This window comes from Triturus cristatus, chromosome 12 (assembly GCF_964204655.1).
Source record: "Triturus cristatus chromosome 12, aTriCri1.1, whole genome shotgun sequence".
Taxonomy (NCBI): domain Eukaryota; kingdom Metazoa; phylum Chordata; class Amphibia; order Caudata; family Salamandridae; genus Triturus; species Triturus cristatus.
The window spans coordinates 602,785,667-602,810,258 of NC_140595.1; the positions used below are offsets into that span (position 1 = coordinate 602,785,667).

General features: G+C 48.8%; 1 protein-coding gene across 5 annotated transcripts in view; it reads left to right on the plus strand.

The window, feature by feature from the left end:
* TERF2 (telomeric repeat binding factor 2) overlaps positions 1-24,592 on the plus strand; it is a 454,983-nt gene that overhangs the window by 269,764 nt on the left and 160,627 nt on the right. For all 5 annotated transcript variants that reach the window (XR_014972240.1, XR_014972241.1, XM_085638741.1 and 2 more), the window contains one exon: positions 22,760-22,851. Coding sequence is in view for 3 of the 5 variants with exons in the window: in XM_085638741.1 (XP_085494867.1) it covers positions 22,760-22,851 (92 nt within the window). In the remaining 2 variants the exon portion in view is untranslated. The remainder of the gene's footprint in view (positions 1-22,759; positions 22,852-24,592) is intronic.

A 24,592-nucleotide genomic window follows, 5' to 3' on the forward strand; every position in this document is an offset into this window, starting at 1 on the left:
ATGACACAACTAGAGTTGTGCGATGTATGGAGAACACGATTGCCCAAACAGGACTATTTACCCCCAGATCAGTACTCCCCCGCACTTTCTCTGACCACTCACTGGTGCTTCTGGTTGTGGAGAGTCCACACAGACATATCCCCAATTCACCTGGCGTTTCCCCCGTACTCACTGCTCGATCTGGTTTAAAATCAGAGCTATCGGAAGCTATAGAAACCTTCTTCGATGCCAACATTGGGTCGGTTGACACATTCTCTGTGGTATGGGAAATTTCAAGGTATATATCGGGGGATTGCACTAGGTAAACACTTGGGAGTTGCACGTGCATGTAGAAAAAGGCTTGCGGACGTGGAGTGCAGATTGCAGTCCCTAGAACTAGGCTTCCTATCCAGCACAGACGACAAAGTTAAAGAGGAATTCCAAGCTCTACTAAAGGAGTACCATGACACAACAGACTCAGAAATCAAACACTTAGGCAAATACTCGACGGCCCGCACTTACGGGGAGGGAGAATGACCAGGCTTGGTGCTAGCCTCACTGCTAAAGAAACGCAGAGAAACAACAGGTGTTGTAGAAATTAACAACAAAGAAGGGGAACTTATAGTTGACCCGACAGAAATAGCCGGTAGATTTAAGCAGCACTATATGGCCCCAAGAGCGTGGGAGATGACGTTGATGTACTTGATTATTTGGCTCACATCAAACTCCCCTGGTTGATGAACGAACATAGGGAGTATCTCATGCGACCTTTAGAGACTGAGGAAATTGTGGCAGCACTAGCTGGGATGAAGTCAGGTAGTGCACCAGGCGTTGATAGCCTAACTGTCACTTTTTATAAAGAGTTTAAAGAATTGCTCATCCCACATTTAACTACTCTGTTCGAGGAGATGAGTGAGAGCGGCCTGATGCCACTCTCCGTTAGGGAAGCTTTAATCGTCGCAATTTTAAAACAAAACAAATTGCCGACTGAATGTGCATCGGACCGTCCGCTGTCGCTCCTGAACGTCGACACAAAAATATATGCAAAACGTTTAGCGAACCGTCTAACTCCATTAGTACCTCTATTGGTCGTGCCAGAGCAGGCTGGGTTTGTTCCTTGCCAAAATATAATGCATAACCTGAGAACGGTTTTCGGAGTTATACAACACACAAAACAAGACATCCAGGCGATTGCTGTGTTCCTTGACATGGAAAAAGCTTTTGATTCTGTGGAATGGTCATTCATGAAACATGTAATGACGAGACTCGGGCTAGGAGACATTTTCTTACAAATGATAGGAGTTCTCTACAGTTCGAGGCATGTGGGCTGCTGAATTCATATCTGTGCATAGATCGCCGCCTAGTGTTGGGTCCGGATGTTTGCACGTTGCTGTCCTGGAAGAGTCTTCGAAGTATCCTGGGATAGGTGACTCCTCCCCTGGACTACAGTGCGCATGGGCATCCTCTCCATCCTCAGATTGTTTTTTTCCGCCATTGGGTTCGGATGTGCTATCTTGACTCAAGTTAGGAAAAACTTTTTCGAGGCCAAAAGGCCTTTAGTTCGCGTCGGTACTGTTTCTCGATCGGTATCGATAGTATCTTTGTTAGTTTACTAACTTCCAGAACCAACTTTTCGCATCTTACCTGACCATCGACCCGACATCGACGATGGAATCGAGGACACCATTCAAGAGGTGTCCGGTATGCAATGCGAAATATCCCCACATCGACGTCCATCCGGTGTGCAACAAATGCCTTTCGCCGGATCACGACGAATCTACATGCATGGCCTGTGCCCGGTTCCGATCCAAGAAGACTCTACGGAATCGACGAGCGGCGAGGCTCGAGGCACAGCACGCGGCACCGGCCCCGGCCGACATCTTCAACGCCGAGACCGAAGATGTCGAAGAATTGGGGAACCTACCCTCCAGTCCCGCTTCCGAACATGACTCTGGATCGGAAGACGTCGACGAAACACTCTTTCGCAGAGATGAAGACGACACCGAGGTAGGAGACTACAATGAGGCCTTAGGGGCCGAAGAGAGTAGCTCCGGTGACGAGCAAGGCCTACCCGTTCAGACTGAAGAGAGCCCAGTGCAACAGTCTATGGCTCCGGTCGAGGGATCGCCTTCGGGCATTACCCGAGACCTATCCCGCAGTTCTTCGGCCCCGCCCTCGGGCCCGGCCTCGGACATTCAGCGGCAGCCATTAATGCCCAAACCGGCTGGTTTCCCTTCTTCGAAACCGAAACCAAAAGCTGTAGTGGTTCAATTGAAACCGAAACCGAAAGTGGCGCTGGTCGGATCGAGGCCTTCCACACCTTCGACGCCATCGAAACGCGTCGGCACCGAGCGCACCAAGCGAGACTTCGGTGCCGAACTCGAAGCGGTCGGAGTCGGCATACGGAAAAAGGCCTTCGGTGCCACCAAACCTGCTCGGCTCCCGGCACCGACGCAATCGTCTCCGACCCCAAAGGTCAAACTGCCTGCTGCGTCTCACATCGCTTCGACGGCAACACCAAAGCCTCATGCATCGAAGACGTCGACGGCCGTTCCTGCCCCTCGACTCGATGACCCACCGGCGCCGAAAAAGTCCACGGCCGCCTCTACAGAAGCGGTCGGCGCTAAAGACTCGAGGGCGCTCCAGATGCGACCCGTTGCAGCGCAAAGCAGCAAAACCAAAACGGTCCTCCAGGACACGTCGGGCTCCGAGCCAATAAAAGCTCCAGCAGCCTCTTCGGCGCCAGCCAACATTACTTTTGGCCTGCCACCATCCACGGCCCCGAAACTCTTCCAAATCAGGACACGGGTCACCCACACCACGGTCACACCTGCAGACCGCTCTGCTGAGACGTCTCCATCACATCTCATCGACGCCGACACCGGCAGGATGATTATCCACAAACGGAGGATAACTTCGGAGCCAGCTTTGGACGCCTTCCGGATCCCACTAAAAAGAAAGCTGCCTGTGGTTTCAGAACCTGTTCTTTACGAACCTTTCCACTCACCCTACCAGGATCCACAATCCTTCTCTCCCACACAGTCCGACACGGATGCGTTGGAGGACTACATGGGTGACCAAGTCCCCTACCACGGAGACATGAACCCTGTCGACCAACAGGACCCTGATCAAGCTTGGGATGACCCTGTGGACCCCGGTGCACCTCTAGATGCACAGGACCCGCAACTCTATGGAGCAAAAACATCTCCCACAGAAGACACTGCGGCGTTCAACGCTCTAATTGAACGTGCTGCGGCCAATCATGGGGTGCAGCTTCACTCTGACACCGTCGAGGAAGACTTTCTTATGGACACTTTCGCATCCTCAGAAAGGCATGTAAAGACTCTGCCCATGTTGAAAGGGGTCCTCAAACCAGCCAAGGACATCTTCAAGGAACCCACCAGGGCAAGGGTGATAAACCCCAGGATCAACAAGAAATACAGATCAGCGCCTGGGGACCCTACTTACATCAGAGGCCAATTACCTCTAGACTCCATTGTCGTTGCGAATGCTCGCAAGAGGGCACACTCGCAAACGACAGGTGACGCTCCTCCCCCGGACAAAGAGTCCAAGGTGTTAGAGACCTCTGGCAAACGGGTTGCCGCCCAGGCTGCCAACATATGGCGCATAGCCAATACTCAAGCGCTCCTCGCTCGCTACGATAGAGCGCACTACGACACCTTAGAGCAACTACTCCAACATCTCCCTGACCAATTCAAAGAAGGTGCAGAAATCCTTATCAGGGAGGGACAGCTCCTCACAAACGCATCCATCAAGTGTGCACTGGATGCCGCAGACACAGCTGCCAGGGCTATAAACACAAGCGTCATGCTGCGACGACATGCCTGGTTGCGAATCTCCGGATTCAAACCTGAGGTGCAAAATAATATACTCAACCAGCCTGTCAACCCCGACTATTTATTCGGGCCGGAGGTTGACACCAGCCTTGAGAAGATAAAAAAGGACACGGACACTGCAAAGTCCATGGGGGCTCTCCAGACTCAGTCCTTTCGGAGCGGCTCCTTTCGTCGCCCCGGAAATAGAGGAGCAGGTAGAGGACAGGGGTCACAGCAGACATACAACAAGGGCAATACACAAACCACCTACGATAAAAACACCCGGGGTGGATATCGTGGCTCCAGTACAAAGGGCAGAGGACGCGGCTACGGCAACACCAGGTCCTCCCCCAAGAACAAGCAGTGACGCCCTCTCCCTTCCTCCCGACCACATAACACCTGTCGGGGGAAGGCTACAGAGGTTCCTGTCCACGTGGAACTCCATCACCACGGACAGGTGGGTCAAAGATATTGTCAAATACGGTTACTGTCTAGAGCTAACCTCCACTCCACCCACAATACCTCCAAGAAACCGTCCTATGTCCTCAGAGCACTTAACGCTCTTACAGCAGGAGGTGCAAAGTATGCTTCTAAAAGGCGCTATAGAGGTCGTACCCGTCCACGAGCAGGGTACGGGAGTGTACTCCCTGTACTTCTTAATACCGAAAAAGGACGGGTCGCTCAGACCTATATTAGACCTGAGACCCCTGAACCGATACATTCTTTCCGAGCACTTTCACATGCTCACTCTACAGCAAGTCCTTCCGCTTCTCAAGCAGGGAGACTTCCTGGCCACACTGGACCTCAAGGATGCGTATTTCCACATACCCATTCACCCCTCACACAAAAAATACCTCAGGTTCACTGTTCAGGGGCAGCACTACCAATTCAAAGTCCTTCCCTTCGGCGTGACAACAGCACCCAGGGTTTTCACGAAGTGCCTAGCTACTGTGGCGGCACATCTACGGAGGCAGCACATACACGTCTACCCCTACCTGGACGACTGGCTCGTTCAAGCAAAGTCAGCCCAGCACTGTGCCAGCCACATGTCCCGCACCATTCACCTCCTTCACAGTCTGGGATTCTCACTAAATTACCCAAAATCCCATCTCCAGACCGCACACGTACAACAGTACCTAGGTGCGACTATAGACACTCTGGCGGCCACAGCTCAGCCAAATTTAGTGAGGATCAACAGCATGCAAATGCTGATTTCCAAGTTCAAACCCCAACACTCCCTTCCTGCGCGAGTGTTCATGCAGTTGATAGGCATGATGGCCTCCTGCATTTTCATAGTCCCGCACGCGAGATTACATATGCGCCCGCTTCAGGAGTGCTTAGCACGTCAGTGGAATCAGGCTCACGGACAGCTGAAAGACCTAGTGTTGGTGAGCGGTCGGGCATACAACTCTCTGCATTGGTGGAATCCACAAAACCTTTGCAAGGGCCGACCGTTCCAAGAGCCTGTTCCACAGATAATACTGACAGCGGACGCGTCTCTCCAGGGATGGGGAGCTCATGTACTCCACTACACAGTGCAGGGCCTATGGACAACACAACAGAAGAAGATGCACATCAACCTTCTGGAACTGATGGCAATCTTCCTAGCCATGAAGGCTTTCAAAGTACACTTGTGCAACAAAGTCGTGTTGATCCGGACGGACAACATGACCGCCATGTACTACATACAGAAGCAAGGAGGAACACACTCTCCACAGTTGTCTCATCTGGCTCAGAGCATGTGGAAGTGGGCCATTCAGAGGAACATGTTCCTCATGGCAGAACACCTCCCAGGCAAGGACAACCAGATGGCGGATCTGCTCAGCAGACACAGCCACCAGATGCACGAGTGGGAGCTACACCCGTCAGTACTCCAACCGTACTTCCAGCAGTGGGGTCATCCAGAGATAGACCTCTTCGCCACAAGCGAAAACGCAAAATGCCAAAGCTTTGCCGCCAGGTTCCCACATCGGCAGTCGCAGGGCAATGCGATATGGATGAACTGGTCCGGCAGATTTGCGTACGCTTTTCCCCCAGCGCCGTTGATACCGCTGGTGGCTCGCAAACTCAGACAACACTCCCTGACACTCGTCCTGGTTGCTCCTACGTGGGCACGCCAGCCATGGTACACCACCTTTCTCGAACTTTCCGTGGTGCCGCATCACAGGCTGCGGATCAAACCCGCGCATTTGACGCAGAACCATGGAGAGATTCAGCACCCAGATCCGCAACAGCTGAACCTGGCAATCTGGCTCCTGAAGTCCTAGAGTTTGGCTACCTCAACCTGCCACCTGACTGCATGGACATCATTAAGGAGGCCAGGAGACCCACTACAAGAGCTTGCTATGCAGCCAAATGGAAAAGGTTCGTCATTTATTGCAATAATAATGACATTAACCCGCTGGACGCATCCATCCAAAACATCATTTGTTACCTCTTACACCTATACCGATGCAATCTGGCGTACACCTCTATACGTGTCCATTTGACCGCAATGTCAGCCTATCTGCAGACCAGGCAGCACCTCTCACTATTCAGAGTGCCTGCCATCAAAGCATTCTTGGAAGGACTCAAATGAGTCATTCCACCAAGCCACCCACCGGCTCCAATGTGGAACCTCAACTTGGTCCTCACACGCCTAATGGGTCCACCCTTTGAACCTCTACACTCATGCGAGATTCAATTCCTCACCTGGAAAGTAGCTTTCCTAGTAGCGATCACTTCTTTACGAAGAGTTAGTGAACTCCAGGCACTAACCGTTCAGGAGCCATTTATACAGGTTCACGCCAACAGGGTCGTACTACGTACCAACCCAAAATTCATGCCCAAGGTAATATCGCAGTTCCACATGAATCAAACCATAGAACTGCCCGTTTTCTTCCAAAACCCACAAACTGTCGCAGAAAGAGCACTCCATACACTAGATGTAAAGAGGGCCCTCATGTACTACATCGACAGGACTCAACCCTTTAGGAAGACAAAACAACTGTTCGTTGCCTTTGCCCCACACCACAAAGGTAACGCCATCTCCAAAGCAGGGATAGCCAGATGGATCGTTAAATGTATTCAAATTTGTTATCAAAAGGCAAAACGCACATTGACGATTCCCCCACGAGCCCACTCAACACGTAAGTTAGGGGCCTCCATGGCTTTTCTAGGAAATATTCCCCTGCATGATATATGTAGAGCAGCCACCTGGTCCACTACACACACATTTACAAAACACTATTGTGTAGATGTGCAATCGAAACAGCAGGCAGCTGTAGGACAGGCTGTTCTCAAAACTCTTTTTCAGACCGCTGCAGCTGGCACTGGTAGCCGCCGCTAATAGAGGGCACTGCTATACATTCTATGCACAGATATGAATTCAGCAGTCCACATGCCTCGAACTGAATATGCTACTTACCAGTATGCATCTGTTCTTGGCATGTAGGGCTGCTGACATTCATATCGCCCTCCCTCCTCCCCGGCGCCTGTAGCAGCTGCAGCTCTCAGAATTACTGTAAGCATGGTCATCATTTTCTGTATCTACTCCATCACTGCCACAATGGCGAAAAACAATCTGAGGATGGAGAGGATGCCCATGCGCACTGTAGTCCAGGGGAGGAGTCACCTATCCCAGGATACTTCGAAGACTCTTCCAGGACAGCAACGTGCAAACATCCGGACCCAACACTAGGCGGCGATCTATGCACAGATATGAATGTCAGCAGCCCTACATGCCAAGAACAGATGCATACTGGTAAGTAGCATATTCAATTTCCCACTGCCAGAATTAAGGTTGGTAGCATGGTTACTGACCCGATTAGAATAACTAGAGGCACTTGGCAGGGTTGCCCGCTCTCCCCGATACTTCACGCACTGGTGGTGGAACCCCTGGCATGCGCACTTCGAGAGTACCACAGCCACAGGGGAATCCGGTTCCGAGGATACAATTTGATTATTTCCATGTATGCTCATTATACGTTATTATATTTTAGAGATCCTGAGCTTAATCTGGCACCAGTACTACACGAAGTAGTCAAGTTTGGTGGGATGTCGGGCCTTAAGGTCAATTGGACCAAATCAACCATCTTCCCACTTACTCCAGCCACTACCTCCTTTACTCCTGACTACCCGTTGAGTTGGACGACTGAGCCGGTGCGCTACCTGGGAGTTCAGGTGCACACGGACTCGGAAGTAGTCTTCAGGGAGAACTACGGGAGAGCAGTTAGGAAACTGGAAGAGGAGGTGGATCGATGGATACGCTTGCCATTGTCACTAACGGGTAGGGTCTCGATTATGAAGATGGTGGTGCTGCCCCGGTTCTTCTTTTAATTTGCCAACAGTGCACTGGTCCTCCCATGTTCTTTCTTTCGGACTCTTACATCACTACTAGTCAGACTTGCTTGGACTGGGAAGCATGCTCGGGTCAGGTGGGATATACTTACGGTACCATACCTTATGGGAGGGCAAAGCGCTCCGGACCTTGATTTGTATTCTAGAGTGGCACAAAGCGCACATACGCATTACTGGATTCATGGCTCTGCTGATACTCCTCACATACAGATTGAGAAAGTAGTCGTGACGCCTCTCCCACTGCCGGCTCTTTTGTTTAACCCAACTGATCGCAAGACTGGAATTTTGGATTCCATCAATGCGACAGTTCATGCTTGGCAGCAACTTCTGAAATTGTCGGCAGGTGCCATTTTATATTCCCCACTGACTCCACTGGATTGGTGTCGCTGGCTGCCACCATGTAAGGAGAAAGGGGTAACTTGGATCTTAAACTCCATAAACATTAAGACAGTAGGCGATATGTTTTTGGAGGGCAAGGTGAAAACGTGGGAGGAAGGGGATACTACGGGGCAGCGCGACACATTGCTAATAAGATTCCAGTTTCACAGAACACGACAAGCACTGAAGGAGATCCTGGGCAGCGACTTAGCTGAACTGCCAAAAGTGGTTCCCCTCACATTGTAATGAAAGGTCTCAGATCTCCCCTGGACCAAGGTATGTACCGTCACTTTCCCAGGGAGAGAATATCAGTTCCAAACTTATGGAATATAACATATACACAGCACTTCCTAAGGTGGGCAAACTTTCAACACTCCTCCAAAGGCAAGGCAAGAAAACAATATACTTTGCACATCACTTGCCAGGAGTAGAACAACTTCCTATAACACAATTACCTGCAAGAAGGGAATTCACCCATCCTTCTACAACAGAATACTTGGCCAAGAAGAGTCCACACCTCCTGCTACAAGGAAAAGACGAATTGTTATATCTGGGATATATATATATTTATTAGTAAGTAGCACCACACGGTAAGCCAAATGCACCTATCATAGCAGACTCTAACATATCAATAGTATGATTGAAACACAATCAAGGCAAACATATATGTAGAAATATATATGTATGGATATAAGAATCGGAAAATAAGAAGGAAAGGAAAGAATCAGTAAAGAATCAAGAGATAGTTAGTAGCAGAGACACCTCACCTACTGCTTCATCATTTCACCCCACTTTGCTCAAGGGGAGTCCATTGCTTGAACCGGGTGAAAGCTCAGAGGTGACACCACTCTTCCGTCTGCTCCACGGTGTGAACTTCCACCAGGCCAGTGTAGGCTCCCCTTTTTAATACAAATTCAAACACAACACAGCTTCTAGCAAGCCTCACCCCCTCATTCTCATGAGAGCCCGTACCAGCCTGCTCCAAGGCCACTGCATCGGTTGATACAGGCCCTTGCTATGGCTCCGAGACAGATCATGTACATTCCTCTGATAAGAACCAGTTCCCTCTAGTCAGTAAAGTGCGAAAAACAGGAGAAGAGCAAAACATGCCCTCCCCACCTCTGTAGCTTCGTGCAGGCACAGAAAATAGCTTCAGTCATGAAAATGAAGTTAGTTAACCCCTTCGGTGCTCATGACGGAACGGTTCCGTCATGAGCGTCGGTTGAGCTGTGCTCATGACGGAACCGTTCCGTCATGACCACGCCCGCGCAAGAAACCGTCAGCACAGCGGCGGAATTCGCGCAGCATGGAAGGGGTTAAGCCATGCACACAAAGGCCCAAAGCAAGATGGAATCAGAAAAGCAAGGATGACATGAAACCATGTCAAAGGCAATAGTCAGCACTGCCATAAAGCAAGGTAAAGTCAGAAATCAGAATGACATTAGACCACGTCAAAGCCAATAGGTCAAAGTCATAATTCACCTAACCCAAATAACATTATACACTTAATCCCTCAGTATCCAACATTGAGCACATGTGTGCACCATCACCCACAACACTGCACCTCGACATCCCACACCTCCTATTCTTGGCAAGACTAGTCTACTAAAAGACAGCAAGATTACAGGACAGAAGAGAAGCAGGCATATACAAAACCATCCTACATTAAGGCTAGGGTAACATAACACACTTAAGTCAGTACAAAATGGTGGTGGTTGAGGGTCATCATAGGGTGTCAGACCTCAAAAGTGGCTCATTCACTACACACATGCATGATAAAAACTGACTCGCCAGTGAGGATAGACTCCACTTTTTATAAATTGGCATAAGGGTACCAGAAAAATCACTATACTAAGAGGCTAGACTAGCTTGGCAGGCTGATCTGGGTAAAGTTATTGATGGCAAATCCTGGAAATATTGCTGTGAGAGTACGAAATGCATTTCCTTGAATGGGCGACACAGGTTAATTCATTTTAAATTCCTAAATACGGTGTTTATACCAAGGAAATGCTATGCAGGTATGGGTTAAGGGAGTCTGCAGAATGTGAACGCTGTGGCAGTAGCCCGGCTGACTTTTGATCCACCTAGCCTGGTTATGCCCAGGGATTCCCAACTTCTGGGTCCTGATTTTTGAAACTCTGGGAGACCTAATTGATAGGACATTGGTTCCTGACCCACTGCTTGCCCTATTGGGGTATTCCTTACACTTGCCACAATCGATAAGAAGACTGGTGGATATGGGGCTATTGATGGATAGGCGCAGGGTAGAGATCTCCTGGTCTCTGGGCCCGATTCCCACAGCGACAGAATGGTCAAGGGATATGGTGTTCTGCATTACACAAACTGAATATTACAGTGAGTTGCTTCCCCCAAATAATCGTCCCAAAACTTTCTGGGAGTTATCCAAAATATATTTGGCTACCAAAGATAATGATACTGTGCTTGTTGAACCCCCTAAAACATGAGTAAGTTTCGCTATGGAAGGTAGTGCTGCAGTGGAGGGAGTGTGTAGCTTAGAGCTTATCTTAGGTCTAGTCCCGTGATTGCTGGGGCGGATCGCTGATGCGAGCCGGAGGACCGATAGAAAATGTTGGTAGTGTCTATTGCACCTAAAACGTACTGTTCTATTGCACAAGTGCTAATGCTGATGGCTGTAATGTTTGGTTATGAGAAAGTACAACAATGGGTAACAATACTCCATAACGGATTGTAATAATGTGAAGCATACACAATGCTGCATAAACTGTATGTATCTGTTGCTTTTTATTTGTGTTATCAATAACATTCAAATAAATAAAAAATAAAAAAATGTCTGACTTTCAGTTACCTGAAGATGCCAGACAGTATTTGTCTTGTGGACCTGGGAGATCCATAATCTCCTTAAGTCTTCACTTACTATTTTTTTGTAAACCAATTTTATTGGCATTTGTGTTATATGCAATTACAGCATTATCATAACAGGATCTGCACATATCTAACCTGTGTATCTTTGTCTCAGCAACCTTAACACTCCCTCACCCCTCCCCTGCCTCCCTGGGTCCGTGCATACCTCCCATTGTCACGTTCAGCTCTTGTCTAAGTTGCTTCACACCTCATACACATTGCTCATGTCATACTGTTGTGTACTGGCCTGTCCGTGTCTCAGGCTCACCCACTACCTTGTGTGCTGTCAGTAGTGGCAGGACAGTCTACATCTAAGGCTCGCCCCGCTTCCAGCATAACATCCCAGTCCATTGCTATAGGCGTCCTCCTTAGCCCTCTCACTTCCTCCCGTCTCAGCGCTACGCTTTCTGCACTACCCCATCTCATCATCTCAGTATGCCACGCATAGATCGTAGGCGGCATTTTGGATTTCCACCTTTTGGTGATTGCCCGCACTGCCAATAGAAGTGCTAGGTTCGCGAACCTATTCTTTACTTTATATTTCGAAGATCCCGCTCTGAGTCCTAAAATACAACCCTCTATTGTGGCCGGCACTTCCCTACGGGTAATCTCCGCCGTGTGGCGTCTAATCGAGTCCCAGTACCTACCCAGTCTGTGACAGGACCATATCATATGTATAAGGTCCGCTCCCTCCAGGCGACATCTAGGGAAACTATGCTCTGTAGCTGGGTACATCTTATCTAGTCTATGCGGTGTTAGATATGCCCTATGCAAGATCATGGTTTGGATGTACTTAAATCTTGCATTTCTCGATACCTTCTTCGGGTGTTCCACCACCTTCTTCCACTCTCTATCCTCTAATGCTCTGCCTATGTCGCCTTCCCATGCAGTGCGCAGCGGTAGCAGATCTATCTGTGTATGGGAACGCAGTCCCACATACAGCCATTTAACAAGGTGTCGGCCTCTCCCCATATAGTATAGCATTTTAACCAAATCATTTGTGGCTGGTTCCTGTCTATGCGGGGCCCAGTGTGTTCTGACATATTGTATTATTGCTGCGTGCAAGAGATATAGATGGTCCGGAGCCCCGGTTTCTCGTACAAAATTATCATGGTCCATTAACATCCCGTCTCTAAAAAGGTCCGCCATCGCGCTGATCGCCTCATCCAACCAAGGCGTCAGCCTGCGTGTCGTCAAGCAGCCATCTTGCAACGGTATCCCAAGCAGGGGTATGTTCCCCGCATATGCAAGGGTCACACCCGTGTACTGCAGAGCTGCTCTCCAGCAGCGCACCGCCGTATATAAAAGGAGGGGGGGCCCCCTCGAAATCCTGCTATGCGGCAGTAAAAGGGTATGCAGAGTTCCTTTCTCAATATCTTTCTCAGACATCCCTATTTCCTGTAGATTGCGTCCCGCTGTCCAGTAGGACAGCCACTGCAATTGACAGGCATAAAAATAAGCTCTGAGATCGGGTACTCCCAAACCCCCCCCCCCCCCCCCCCCCGAAGTGCTGCATTGCAGCTTCTTAAGGCTAATTCTCCGCCTGCCTGTCCCCCATATAAGATCTATTAGGAGCGTGTTCATCAATTTGAAAGTGGCGCCTGACAGTATTATTGGTATGTTTGTAAAATAATAGAGCAGTCTCGGGAGGACCACCATTTTTGCTATTGCCGCCCAGCCTGCCACCGACAATGGTAGAGCAGTCCAAAAAGCAATGCTAGCTCTCAAAGCCCTAAGCGCTCTATTCAAGTTGCCCTCTACCATGTCTGTCGGAGACCGATAAACATGTATTCCTAAATACTTGAACGTTTGAGGTGCCACTTGAAACTGTAATGTGCCAAACCGGAAGTCCCGCTCCAGCATGTGCTCCTTGAAATAAAATACCGTTGACTTCGTTGGTTCACTTACTATTTGATGAACGTTCATACCTTTATGTAAATCATTTTGATGCCCTTGATTTCATCTTTAAAAACTTGAAATGCTTGTTGGAAGTGTTTTGTGGCAGCTTCATCTGGGTCCTCTTAATTTTCAGGACTTGCTCTTCTCGCTGGTCCCCGGGCATCTAATTTGTTGCTCATTTTCTGTTTATTTTGCTAGAGAAGATCTTTAATATTTGTTTCGCTTTTATGTTGTACTCCTATCATGTTGTCTGTGGTGGGGGGAGGCGTGTCGGCTTGAGGCTCCATGTGTTAGCCAGACAGTTGACACCCATCCGTAACGATGGGGCAGCACATCAGCAGACATTTTGCAAATACCAGCGGGGAGCACATGAGAAGATCAGCGACCTGAAATGGCAAGGGAGCGCACATCTCCGCACCCAATATGGTGGCGACCAGTAACCTGCCAACGACCAGCGTCGGGAGGAGGACAGGAGACCACAAGGGCTCGACTTGCTACCCAAAGCGCCTGACCGGAGACACATCGGTGGAAAGGGATAAGCAAAACCGAGGCTGGCTCAGAAACGTAGTTGACCCTGTGGAGGTGAACGCTGTAGTGGAGAGACTCATACCCCGAGCACTGGCGGCTACAGTTCTCCAATACCAGTAGTCCATCCACGAACAAAATGCCCGGCCTGCCACCCGCAGAGAAGAGGGACAGCATACAGTGGCACCCGAGCTCAGTCCACTACATAGGCCGTGCCAAGAACTGTCATTGAGGGGAACGCCGTGGGGGACCCGACCCGGACCCTCTCCCTGATGACTGGACCTCCATTTCTCCCCATGCCCCCCCCCCGAGGTGACTGATCTCCACGGCCGGTGGGGCCTGGTTGCAGACCCCTGTCAAGGAAGCTCGGTGGGTGTGGATCAGAAGTGAGCCCAACTCCCCCCAGATCAACAACTCGCCACCCGACCTTGGGGTGCGAAGCGCGGTGCCACCCGACCTCGGGGTGCGGTGCTTGGTGCCACCCCTCAGATGGCAGAAACCTGCAACCAGTTGCCCCCATCTGCAGTGAGATTAAGGGTGGGGTGGGCCCCGTCTAACAACCCATGACCCTGGACTGAAGGCGTGTATCCAGGCAAAGAGGAGTAGTCAGGTCCAGAGTATAAGCCAGACACCCGGGGGCTGACAGCCCTGTAACCCCGGAGGCAGCGGCCTAGTCTCAGATGTAAGGAACGGCCTACTACCCTCTCATGCTGGGCGGAGAGAGGAACAAAAGGCCCCCTCCGCCCAGCACGTCAATATAGCCCCCGCTGCAAGCCCCCTGTGGAGGGGAACTACGGTTGCTGTGACCCAGACTATCTACCCAGAGGCCTAACCTGCACCACTTCGAAGGACAACCGCTCTCCCCGCCCGGAGGAACTGGTACAGGAACCCTACAGCCGAGGGAACCCCGGAAGGAGGCAGCAGAGGTGAGCTTGATCCCCACAAACCGGCAACTTGGTACCAGGCCTCGAGGTCCAGAGGAAAAGATAGTAGGCCCCTTGCCCCCCCAAGTCCCCAACAACAAGGGCAGAGACCGGGAGTTTGGACCCCGGCATTGCATAGTCAGCCCTCTGAGACCCCGGCACATTGTGGGAGGATAGCTTGACAACATACAGACTCTCCCCGATCCCCCCCCCTTGGACCAACACCACAGTTAAGCCATGTCTCGGGGGGGGGGGGGCACGCTCTGAAACTCGTCAGAGTGTATACACCTCCCAATACCCATCGCTAACAATGGGAAGGCTGCAATCAAATGTGGGACTGAAAACATCAACCTCCACACAACACCCACCTCAGCAACAGAGGGCAGATATGGAGACCACGACCACCCTCTCAATGCCCGAGAAGTTGGACAAGGTACTGGCCGCAATTGAACATTCAAGAGTTACAATGGAGGATTGATTCAGAACCCTGGCCAAGGACCTCAACATCCTAAGAGATGATCATCACAAGCTAGCTGACAAAGTTGCGGATGGGGAAAAAGCCATCTCCATGCTGCAGCCCCTAGCAAAAGCACAACGGGAAACCCTATGGGATCTCCACTCTCGAGTTTTGCAGCTGGAAGACAGAGCAGATGATTTAGGAGGTGGCTCCTGCAGGAGCAGTATTCGAGTGTTAAACCTACCAGGGGGGGGGGGGGGGGCGGAGGGATCAGACCCCGTTGGCTATGTGGAGACCCGCCTTAAATCATTCACACCCGCCTCGGCACTCACGCCCTTCTACTCAGTGGAGAGAGCGCATCGGGTCCTGGCGCAGCACCACCTCCAGGGTCCTCTCCCAGAGCACTCCTAGCCAAGCTCCTCCATTTCCGGGACAGAGACTCAGTACTATGAGCTGCAAGGCAAAACGGGCCCATCAATGTAAAAGACAAACACGTAATGCTTTTCCCACACTAAACTCGAGCAGTGCAGCGCCAAAGATCATCCTTCCTAGAGATAAAGCTTCTCCTTTGTCAAAATGAATTACAATACTCCTTATTATTCACATCACGCCTCAAAATAATACATGAGGAGGTCACAACCTTCTTCACAGATCCGAAGGAGGCAAAATCATTGCAGAACGCCTGAGGGCCGTGCAGGCGGCTGTGGACCTGGGACCCGCTCCGGTGATCTCGGATGAGGAAAGAGGTCTCCACATCTTCACATCCGAAGAGGACCCCAGCGACTCAATCACCTCTTGTGAAGAATGAGTGACCCCTCCACTGGTGACCCCACAAACAGCAGACACTCTCATTTGATGAACACTTGAATTGACTATTGCCCCTTCAGCTACACTCTTCCTCACATAGACCACTGAGACCCCAGCCACATACAAACATCCATCAACACAGCCTTTAAGAATCACATGCCCCAACAAACCGCCAGTTGTTCTACGGGCCTAATACATCGCAAACTTCGTACTCATGTGAGCACGGCCCCCATAATACACTAGTGTGTTCGCACTATGCTTCGTTTGGACGTACTGCCCATTGCAGTAAGTCCCCAGCGTAGGGATCATGTCCCGTTACAGTTGTTACCCCCCCCCCACCTTTACCCCAATCCCCAAACCAGACATACGTGGTAGGCAGGCGTTACCACAAAATTTCACTCGTCACTCTCACAGGGAGTAGCAAGTGTCACGCAGCGTCACACACACCGCCCTCTCCTCCATCGCCACTAACATTCCATCATGGCCCAACAAGCACTGCTACAAGAAACACACCTCTCCACCAGGGAGCTAGACTGACTGCAAAATCGCTAGCAGGGCACCTTCTGCGCCACCACATACTCGGCATACCCAGGCTGGGCACTAATCTGGCTCAGACCTGTTGTCCCCTTCCGGGAAACCCGTAGGGTGATAGACACATAGGGGCGGTACACACTCCTAGAGGGGCACTTGGATGGCCAACAGATACTAATAGGCAGCGTTTATGCACGGAACACTGAGCAGGGGAAATTCTGGGACTCCCTGTCTGGTGTCCTAGCCCAGTTCACAACATCACCGTGGATCCTGGGAGGGGATTACAACTCGGTGCTAGATCTTTCCCTGGACAGATCCCAGGCGGGTGCACAGATGGAGGGGTACCGTACCTGAACAACTCACTGGTCCTTCCTAGACTCTTGGAGAAGCCAACACCCAACAACCAAACTTTAATCCTTCCACTCCATCCTCCACAACCCATGGGTGCAACTTGACCGATTTCTGTGCTCACCTGCAGTCTTTCAAAGCACTGACTACCTAGGTCGGGCTTTATCAGATCACAACACATATTTCATAGCCATCAAATGGCACCCCCTCACCCCAAATCCCTACCTGGCGACTACCACGGGACTGCCTCGAGGACCCAGTGTTCCGCTATGAAAAAGAAAACAGCATCCGTAATTACTTCACAGAGAATGCCCACACAGCATCCTCTAGGATGCTGTAATGGGACGCCTTTAAGGTGGTCATTCAAGGAGCATGTATCAGGCAGATAGCGGTGGTCCGAGTGACATTAGAAGGCAAGCTACTGGCAACAGAAAAAAAGTTAGCCACCCTGACCAAGGCAGGTGATGCTGACGTGGCGACTGTGGCTCAGGTTGCAGGCACAAAGATCTCATACGCGGAGGCTCTGGCTGATGTTTGTGTATACAACTTGAAAGCCAGAGCACACGGGGAGGGTGATCGGTCCAGAGCATTATTGGCCTGCCTAATACGTCAGGACTCAGTCACACGCCCAATCACAGAAGTAGCAGATCCCACGGGCACCATGGCTCACACACAGGTGGCTATCTTTCAGGCCATTTACACCCACTACACCAGGGTATACTGAGCCCCATGTCGAGCAGGCCCAAAACTCGTGGATAGATTTTCAGCTCCTCTCACCCTACCACGGATCTCCCTGCCTGATAAAACTACCCTGGATGCCCAAATCTCATCAACAGATATGAAACACACGGTCCAAGCCTGGCATGCAGAAAGGCCTTGGGCAAGACGGCCTACCCATAGAATATTACATCACATTCTCCGCGCAGCTAGCGCCTAGGCTGGAAGAGATGTACAGAGCAGCGCTGAAAAGTGGAAAACTCCCCTGTTTGCTACGCGAGTCTATTCTGGTGTCATTCCCGAAGCCAGACCCTGTCCCTACACTATTGACCTCTTACCGACCAATTACACTCTTGTCTACAGACTGTAAGGTCCTCGGTAGGAACCTCGCGGACAGCTACACCCAACTCTTCCCAGCATTGGTGCACCCATACTAGTGTGGGTGAATTCAGGGCAGGAACACATCCCATAACATCCGGAGGCTGTATTATGTCCAGGATTGGGCACAGGTCGGTTTTCCCACGCTGCCTGCCTAGTCCTGGACCTAGAAAAGACATTTGACACCCTGACCGGGCTCTACCTTTTCACAGTTCTGCAGCGTATAGGAGTGGGCCCCACGCTGCAAGCGTACACAAGAGTACTGTATATAAAGGTTTAGACCCGAATATGCCTGAGCCAACTCGTCTCGGCCCCCTTCCAGGTGGACCGTGACACACTTCAACAGTGCCCGCTCTCCCCTCTTCACATTAGCAATGGAACCTCTGGGGATCTGCCTAAGGGAGGCAGCTAAAAAATAGGGCATTTCCCTCAGCAGACATTACCCATAGTGTGTCATTGTACGCCAGGCTCACTTGGAGTAAACAAGCCCCCTGGTACTTAGGAATTAGACTGTAACACTCTCCCAATGATCGATGAGGGCAACCTCTGTAAGGCGCTAGCAGGGATATGAGCCCAAGTAGGCTCTTAGAAGACTTTACCCCTGGCCTCCGTCGGAAGAATAGCCCTGGTGAAGATAGTCATAGTACTCTGTTTCCTCTACCAATTTGCAAACTTGTCGATCATCCCCCCTCCTTTCGAGAGCTGGACTCCCTGCTTATTGCCCTCATATGAAGTACAGTTGTTGAAGAGTAGCCCTAAACAAGATGCAGTTGCCAATAAATTAGGGAGGTCTTGGGGCTCAAACATTCTAAGCGTATTTTCTGGCAGCACAACTACAGTGGCCGTCACGCTGGATATCCGGACGTGGCTTGGGAGAGACTAGATCGGAGACGGGACCTATGATGATCCCGGCGCTACGCTGCCTACTCCTGCTCAGTACTCGACCAGTCTCAATGCACTCACTGCAGGTAGCAGTAGCTAGGTCCTGCATGCAACGAATCCACCGCCTATCCGGAAGAACACAGCTATACACCCCCTTGCCGCCACTAGTGGGCCTACCCAGAGGAAACACTCACTATATGGCCCAATCCATGCAGGTATGAATGGAGCACTAGATTCTCGAGATAGTCCCTGTTCGAGGATGGCCAGCTCCTCACGTTTGACCGTTTGGTAGAGGGCAATGGGCTTCCGTGAGGACAATTCCTCCTGCATAGACAAATAGTCTCAGACTATTGGCAACTATGGGACCTGTCTGAAGGGGAACCAGCGACACACCCGGTACTACACACAATCTTAAACAAGGGTCTAGCGCGACACCCAATTACCTGGCTGTATAAAGTCATTCGAGAACTCATGGTCACACCGCTTACTCAACTACGACGAACATGAGAGGAGGAATGTGGGCACCCACTGCATTACACAGAGTGGGAATGCGTCCTAGAGTACCCCAAGAATATATCCCGGAACTCGCAATTTAAAAAAATCCAATTCTACATCCTACACCGTGCATATCTCACGCCAGCGCATTTCCAACGGTTCTATCCAAAGACACGCTACCAGACCCCCAGCGTTACATTCCAGCATATGTTGTGGAGCTGCCCCACCCTACAATCCTACTGGGACACAGTCCACAATACACTATGGGAACTCACAGGGCTTCCCGGCATAGCCACATGGGAAGCCTGCGTGCTTGGCGTATTCCGGTGCCTGAAACGCTATAAAATTCAGATGTGGTTCACATCACTGGCCTCCTACTGGTGAAACAAGACATCAGAATGCACTGCTGTGCTCCTGCGGGATCCCCGCTGGCAGCCTGGACGGGAGCAGTTCATAAATGGGGCACGGACGAGGAGGACGCAATCAGAAATGAAGAGGTGCGGGGTGTATGTCACCGCCGCATCTTCACACAATGGGCCGTGCTCCTCCAGTGCTTTTGACAACAGATGACTGAAACCCAGCCGCCCGCGACACAGCCAACCCACTCTGAGACGCCCAACCCGACATGCACAGCAGAAGGCCCAACAGAATCCACATCCCGGCAAAACACGACCCACGCTAAGCATTCAGACAAAGACACATGCCCGTCCACCCCCATTCCCACCCTCAAACACCAGACCCCTAGTTAGACCACAAGTTAGAAGACAAACAGTTTTACCCTGATCTCACCTATTTGGTTACACTTTACAGGGTCCCACTCCTGCAGGGGGGGATAGCACACTACATCTTCACACGCACAAGATCCAGCTATTTCACCAACATCTGTTCCTGTCTACCTATAACCCTACTACAAAAATGCCATGAATGTAATTCAGAATAACATAAGCATTACCACTGTGATAAAGATGTATAGTGGAAATGTAAAGTGGAAAACCCAATAAAATGGTTAAAAAAAAAAAAAAAAGTCTGCGGTGTGTTGTATTCTCCCAGTCATAGTTGTCACTTTTGTTACATTTACTTGATTCGGTTCAGTAGGTCTGGTTTTAGCTCTACCTTTTTTGTTTTATATGTGTCAAATGGTCCTTCATTTCTCAGAGTTGTCATGGCCTTAGCCAGTGGATATCACTTTATGAGGGACCTTAGTATGTATCATTGCTGTATATCAGGTGACTGTCAGTATCCTCGTAGGGGCTAGACTTCCCAGATCATTTTCAGGATGTTGTGACAGGCAGCATTTGTGGGATAAGAGCACAACCAGACTCTCCTCACTAAGCTTGCCCGCCGGCAGGTTTAATTGACAGTGACAGTAGTGCAAACCTGTTGGGTGACCCTCCAGGCAAACACATATTGGGCTATGCCATGGGAAGGATCCCTGTAGGTGCTGGAATTATGTATTGGTGTTATTGGAGTTATTCCAGTTGTAGTATGTAGAATGTGGTTTTAGGCTGTCCGGATTAATGAATGTCCACTAATCAGGTCCTAACCATACTGTTCAGCTGTTGGGCTCTTGATGAGGCTTTATCACTCCCCCTGATCAGGTTAACTTTTTCCTCTGGCGGGAACTCCCCTTCAGTAACACTGATTACCATTCCAAAGCACCAGTGCGCGCCGATGCGTACTCCCTAACAAAAGAAATTGACCCTCTCCTCTTGAAACAAACTGCCTTCTCCCCCTTGGTGACTCACTTCTCTAGATTCATTTGCTTGCTATTTCCTCAATGTACTTCTGACTTTCAACTCTCTCAATGGGTCTGCTACCTCAGCTTGTGTGCAGTTCCGTACTCCCAACTCACTGATATGTTGTGTATAGTCCTCTTTAGGGGGCTCAGGAGACAGAAGCTCGATCATAGTTCTCTTCTGTTGGATTGCCCCGGGGGCTGTCGCCAACTGTCCGTTGTAGTCGTGGATTCTCTTACTCCCCCGCTCAGGTCTCTTTTTTATTTAAGTTGGACAGGGGATTCCACCTAAAAATGTTCTCCAATGTCATTCTGTTCAGAGATGTTAAAATAATGTTACCTCTCCCCTTGGTATGACAAAAACCCCAAAAAAACTCACTAGCGGTCTTGAAACATACACGGTGAGCCAGAAAAAAGGCACTAAGCACGCCATTCATATCTAGTTTGCCAACTGCCACTGTGCAAAGGTAATCTCCTCCCATTTTGAAATTATGATGTACAGTCCACTCTTTGATCTTCATCTGTTTTATCATTGTGTATGATCCCTCTTCCTCTTATAACCTATTCTTTTTTGTTGTACTAGAGATAGTGTTCAGGAAACTAAATGTGAAAAAACTTCTCCGTAGAGCCTTTCTTTTCTTTTTCTAAAATCTTGTTTTTATCATCTCCCCTTATGAAGGCAAAAAGAAATAAGCCTGCAAGATATAACCTGCTCCGAAATTGAAGTATATTCTATTTTGTAAACAAATTCTGCATGAACTACTCAAGTATTTGATGTTACACTTCTCCATTTACTGATGAATTTTGTCAAGCAACCCCCTGCCTTTTTAAAGACGGAACTTTGCAAGAAGCTGCTCCGTAGTCCAGAGGTTTTTTTCCTCACCAAGTGGACAGAATTTGTAGTAAGGACAGTACCCATTCTCAGCAGAATCTTTTTTCAATTACTTGCTAATTTCACAATATTTCTTTATAAATGCTTTCTCTGCCGGCAATATATGCTTTTCAGACTTATTTTGGTTAAACTGTTTCTTAGAATAATATTGGAGAAGAAGAACCTTTCTCTAAATCAGTCCTCATCTGAGCACTTCATGTAAAATAGAAGCCTTCTTTTGTATTTTCTGCTGAAAATGTTTAGACTTTGTCCTAAAATCATAACTGGTAAATAGTAAGGTAAATTGTTTTTTAAATGTAGAACAAAATAACAAATGCTACAGCACTATTCACTTAATTTTGATGTAAATCGAACTATATTGATTTAAATACAAATTATTGTTCAGATGTTTAAATTAAAAAATAAATTCCTAAGTAAAGTAAACAAATTTAAAAAATGATTATGCATTAATAATTTTTAAAAGAGATGCAAGTAATTAAGTGAAAGAAAGTTGATTACATCATAATAACTTATAATTATTATAATAAATAATGTCACTTTAATTTATATATTTAAAAATGGTTAAAGTAGCTAAAATATTTTGAGTTATTCTTTTGATGGGTGCATTTGACATGAATGGTAAGAACTAGATCAGGTGCCAAGTCTTTGTGAATGAACACTTAGAGACCGGGCACAGCACATGAAATTGAAATAATAGCTCAACTTGTGTTAAAACTTCACTCACTTTTCAACCCTCTCTTTTTTTTCTTTTTGCAGCATGCCCAAAAAGTTGTGCTTGCCAAAGCACAGACATTTGCACTGGAACCAGAACAGATTGATTTGGATGAACAACTCAGTGAGCCTCAAAGGTTTGTATCTTATATTCCTTGCAATTCCCATACCTTTTACTGTATGTGTATATATATTTATATAAAGATCTTCAGCTTCGTATTGTTTGCCCATTTCTCTACCTCAGCCAATGCCATAGAGCCTACATTTATGCTCCTGCTTTTTCTTTTATCTTATACTGTAATTACTACCATATTTCTGTTGCAAACATTTCTTCTTTCTTCATTTGTTAGTGATTTTGAGGTCAACGTTGGTAATAGTGTAATCATATCAAATAACTTAGCAGTAGAAACTTATGCTAAAGCAGGTTATTATGTTCACCACCTTAGCAGAATATACCCACCATATTTTAAGATTGTTGCCTGCATTGCAGTCATCTCTGTGCATTCAAAGAAGGCACCACCACATTGCATCCTCTGAGGTAGCTGAAAGTTTGCTAAACAACTGCCATGTTCCATGCAACTGCTCAGCCACTTTTTTTGTTTCACAAAAACAAGCTCCCTGAGAGGGAGATTGCTTTGTAAAACAAAATAATCACCCTGACACCGTAGGAGTTTTCTGCCATAGTCTAGGGGGTCATTACTCTTTGTTTTCTGTTCTCAACCACCAGGCTTTCCCTGGCAGTCTGGAACAGAAAGAAAGGACACCAGACAGTTCTTGCTAAATAGGGTGGACAATCAATCTAATTTACTTAGACCGACGATCCTGAGTCCATTGATCCATTAGTATAAGAGTTTCTACAGCGGATTCTTTGGGGGGTGAGGGGACTGCTGACGAAAACATGACGATCAATCTGACTCAAAATTGACCGAACAGACTGTCAGTTATGCGGGCAGTGTACTCCACCCCATATATAGCAGAGCAGTCTCTCTGCCAAACTGTAAATGAGGCATTTAATACACTACTGGAAGGCTCACCCAGTTTCCTTCCTCATAGCCTCCAGAAAAGCAGTGTTCTGGAAATCATAATTGTAGTCTTATTTCATACAAATAATCTAAGTGGAAGTATATGTCCGTCTCAGTAGTTGTAGCACCTTGGCAGCCCTTCTTTCCCATTTTAGTATGATCCTTCTGACTCCTGCAGACTAAAGATATTTGCCAAATTTGTAAACAGTTGTTCAATTCAAAAGACAAAATGAGCTAAGTTTCAGCACATCTTTCTCTTGAATTGATATTTAGAAGTTGCTACAATTCTGGCAATTGAGTGAATGATGACCTTAAACTATATTAAATGCTATTTAACCTATACTGATCATGGGGGCGCTAGAGAGCCCACAGCAAGATGGCCGCACCTTAGTAAAGCTCCGCCTTCCGGATCTCGGAATCCGCCAGGAACCAGTGATATGGACAGACATCAGAGGCCCTAGAGAATGGAGCCAGGTACTTATGTGGAAAGGAGACGCAATCTGACAAAAAACACAACACTGATGACGACAAGTGATGGAGAGCTGCTGAGTTACATTACACGTCCATTAATGGCGAGACAAGATGGCGACTCAGAGCGGTAACAGTGAAACAAGTGGCAAAGCAGCAGGCCTATCTGATAACTGAGCGTCAGCCTCCTAGATAAAATAACAAGCATCGCACTGGTGAGCCTGTGCTGCGAAGAACCTACGTATGATATAATCTGGAATAAGTGGCAGTGACTCGCCTGCAGCAGCGATCCGAGGGGGAGCAGCCTCCACTTGAGTGGATCCGGATGATCGGAAGAAGTGAGACGAGCGGCTGCACAGCCCCGATACCTAGTAACAAAACCGTAAGG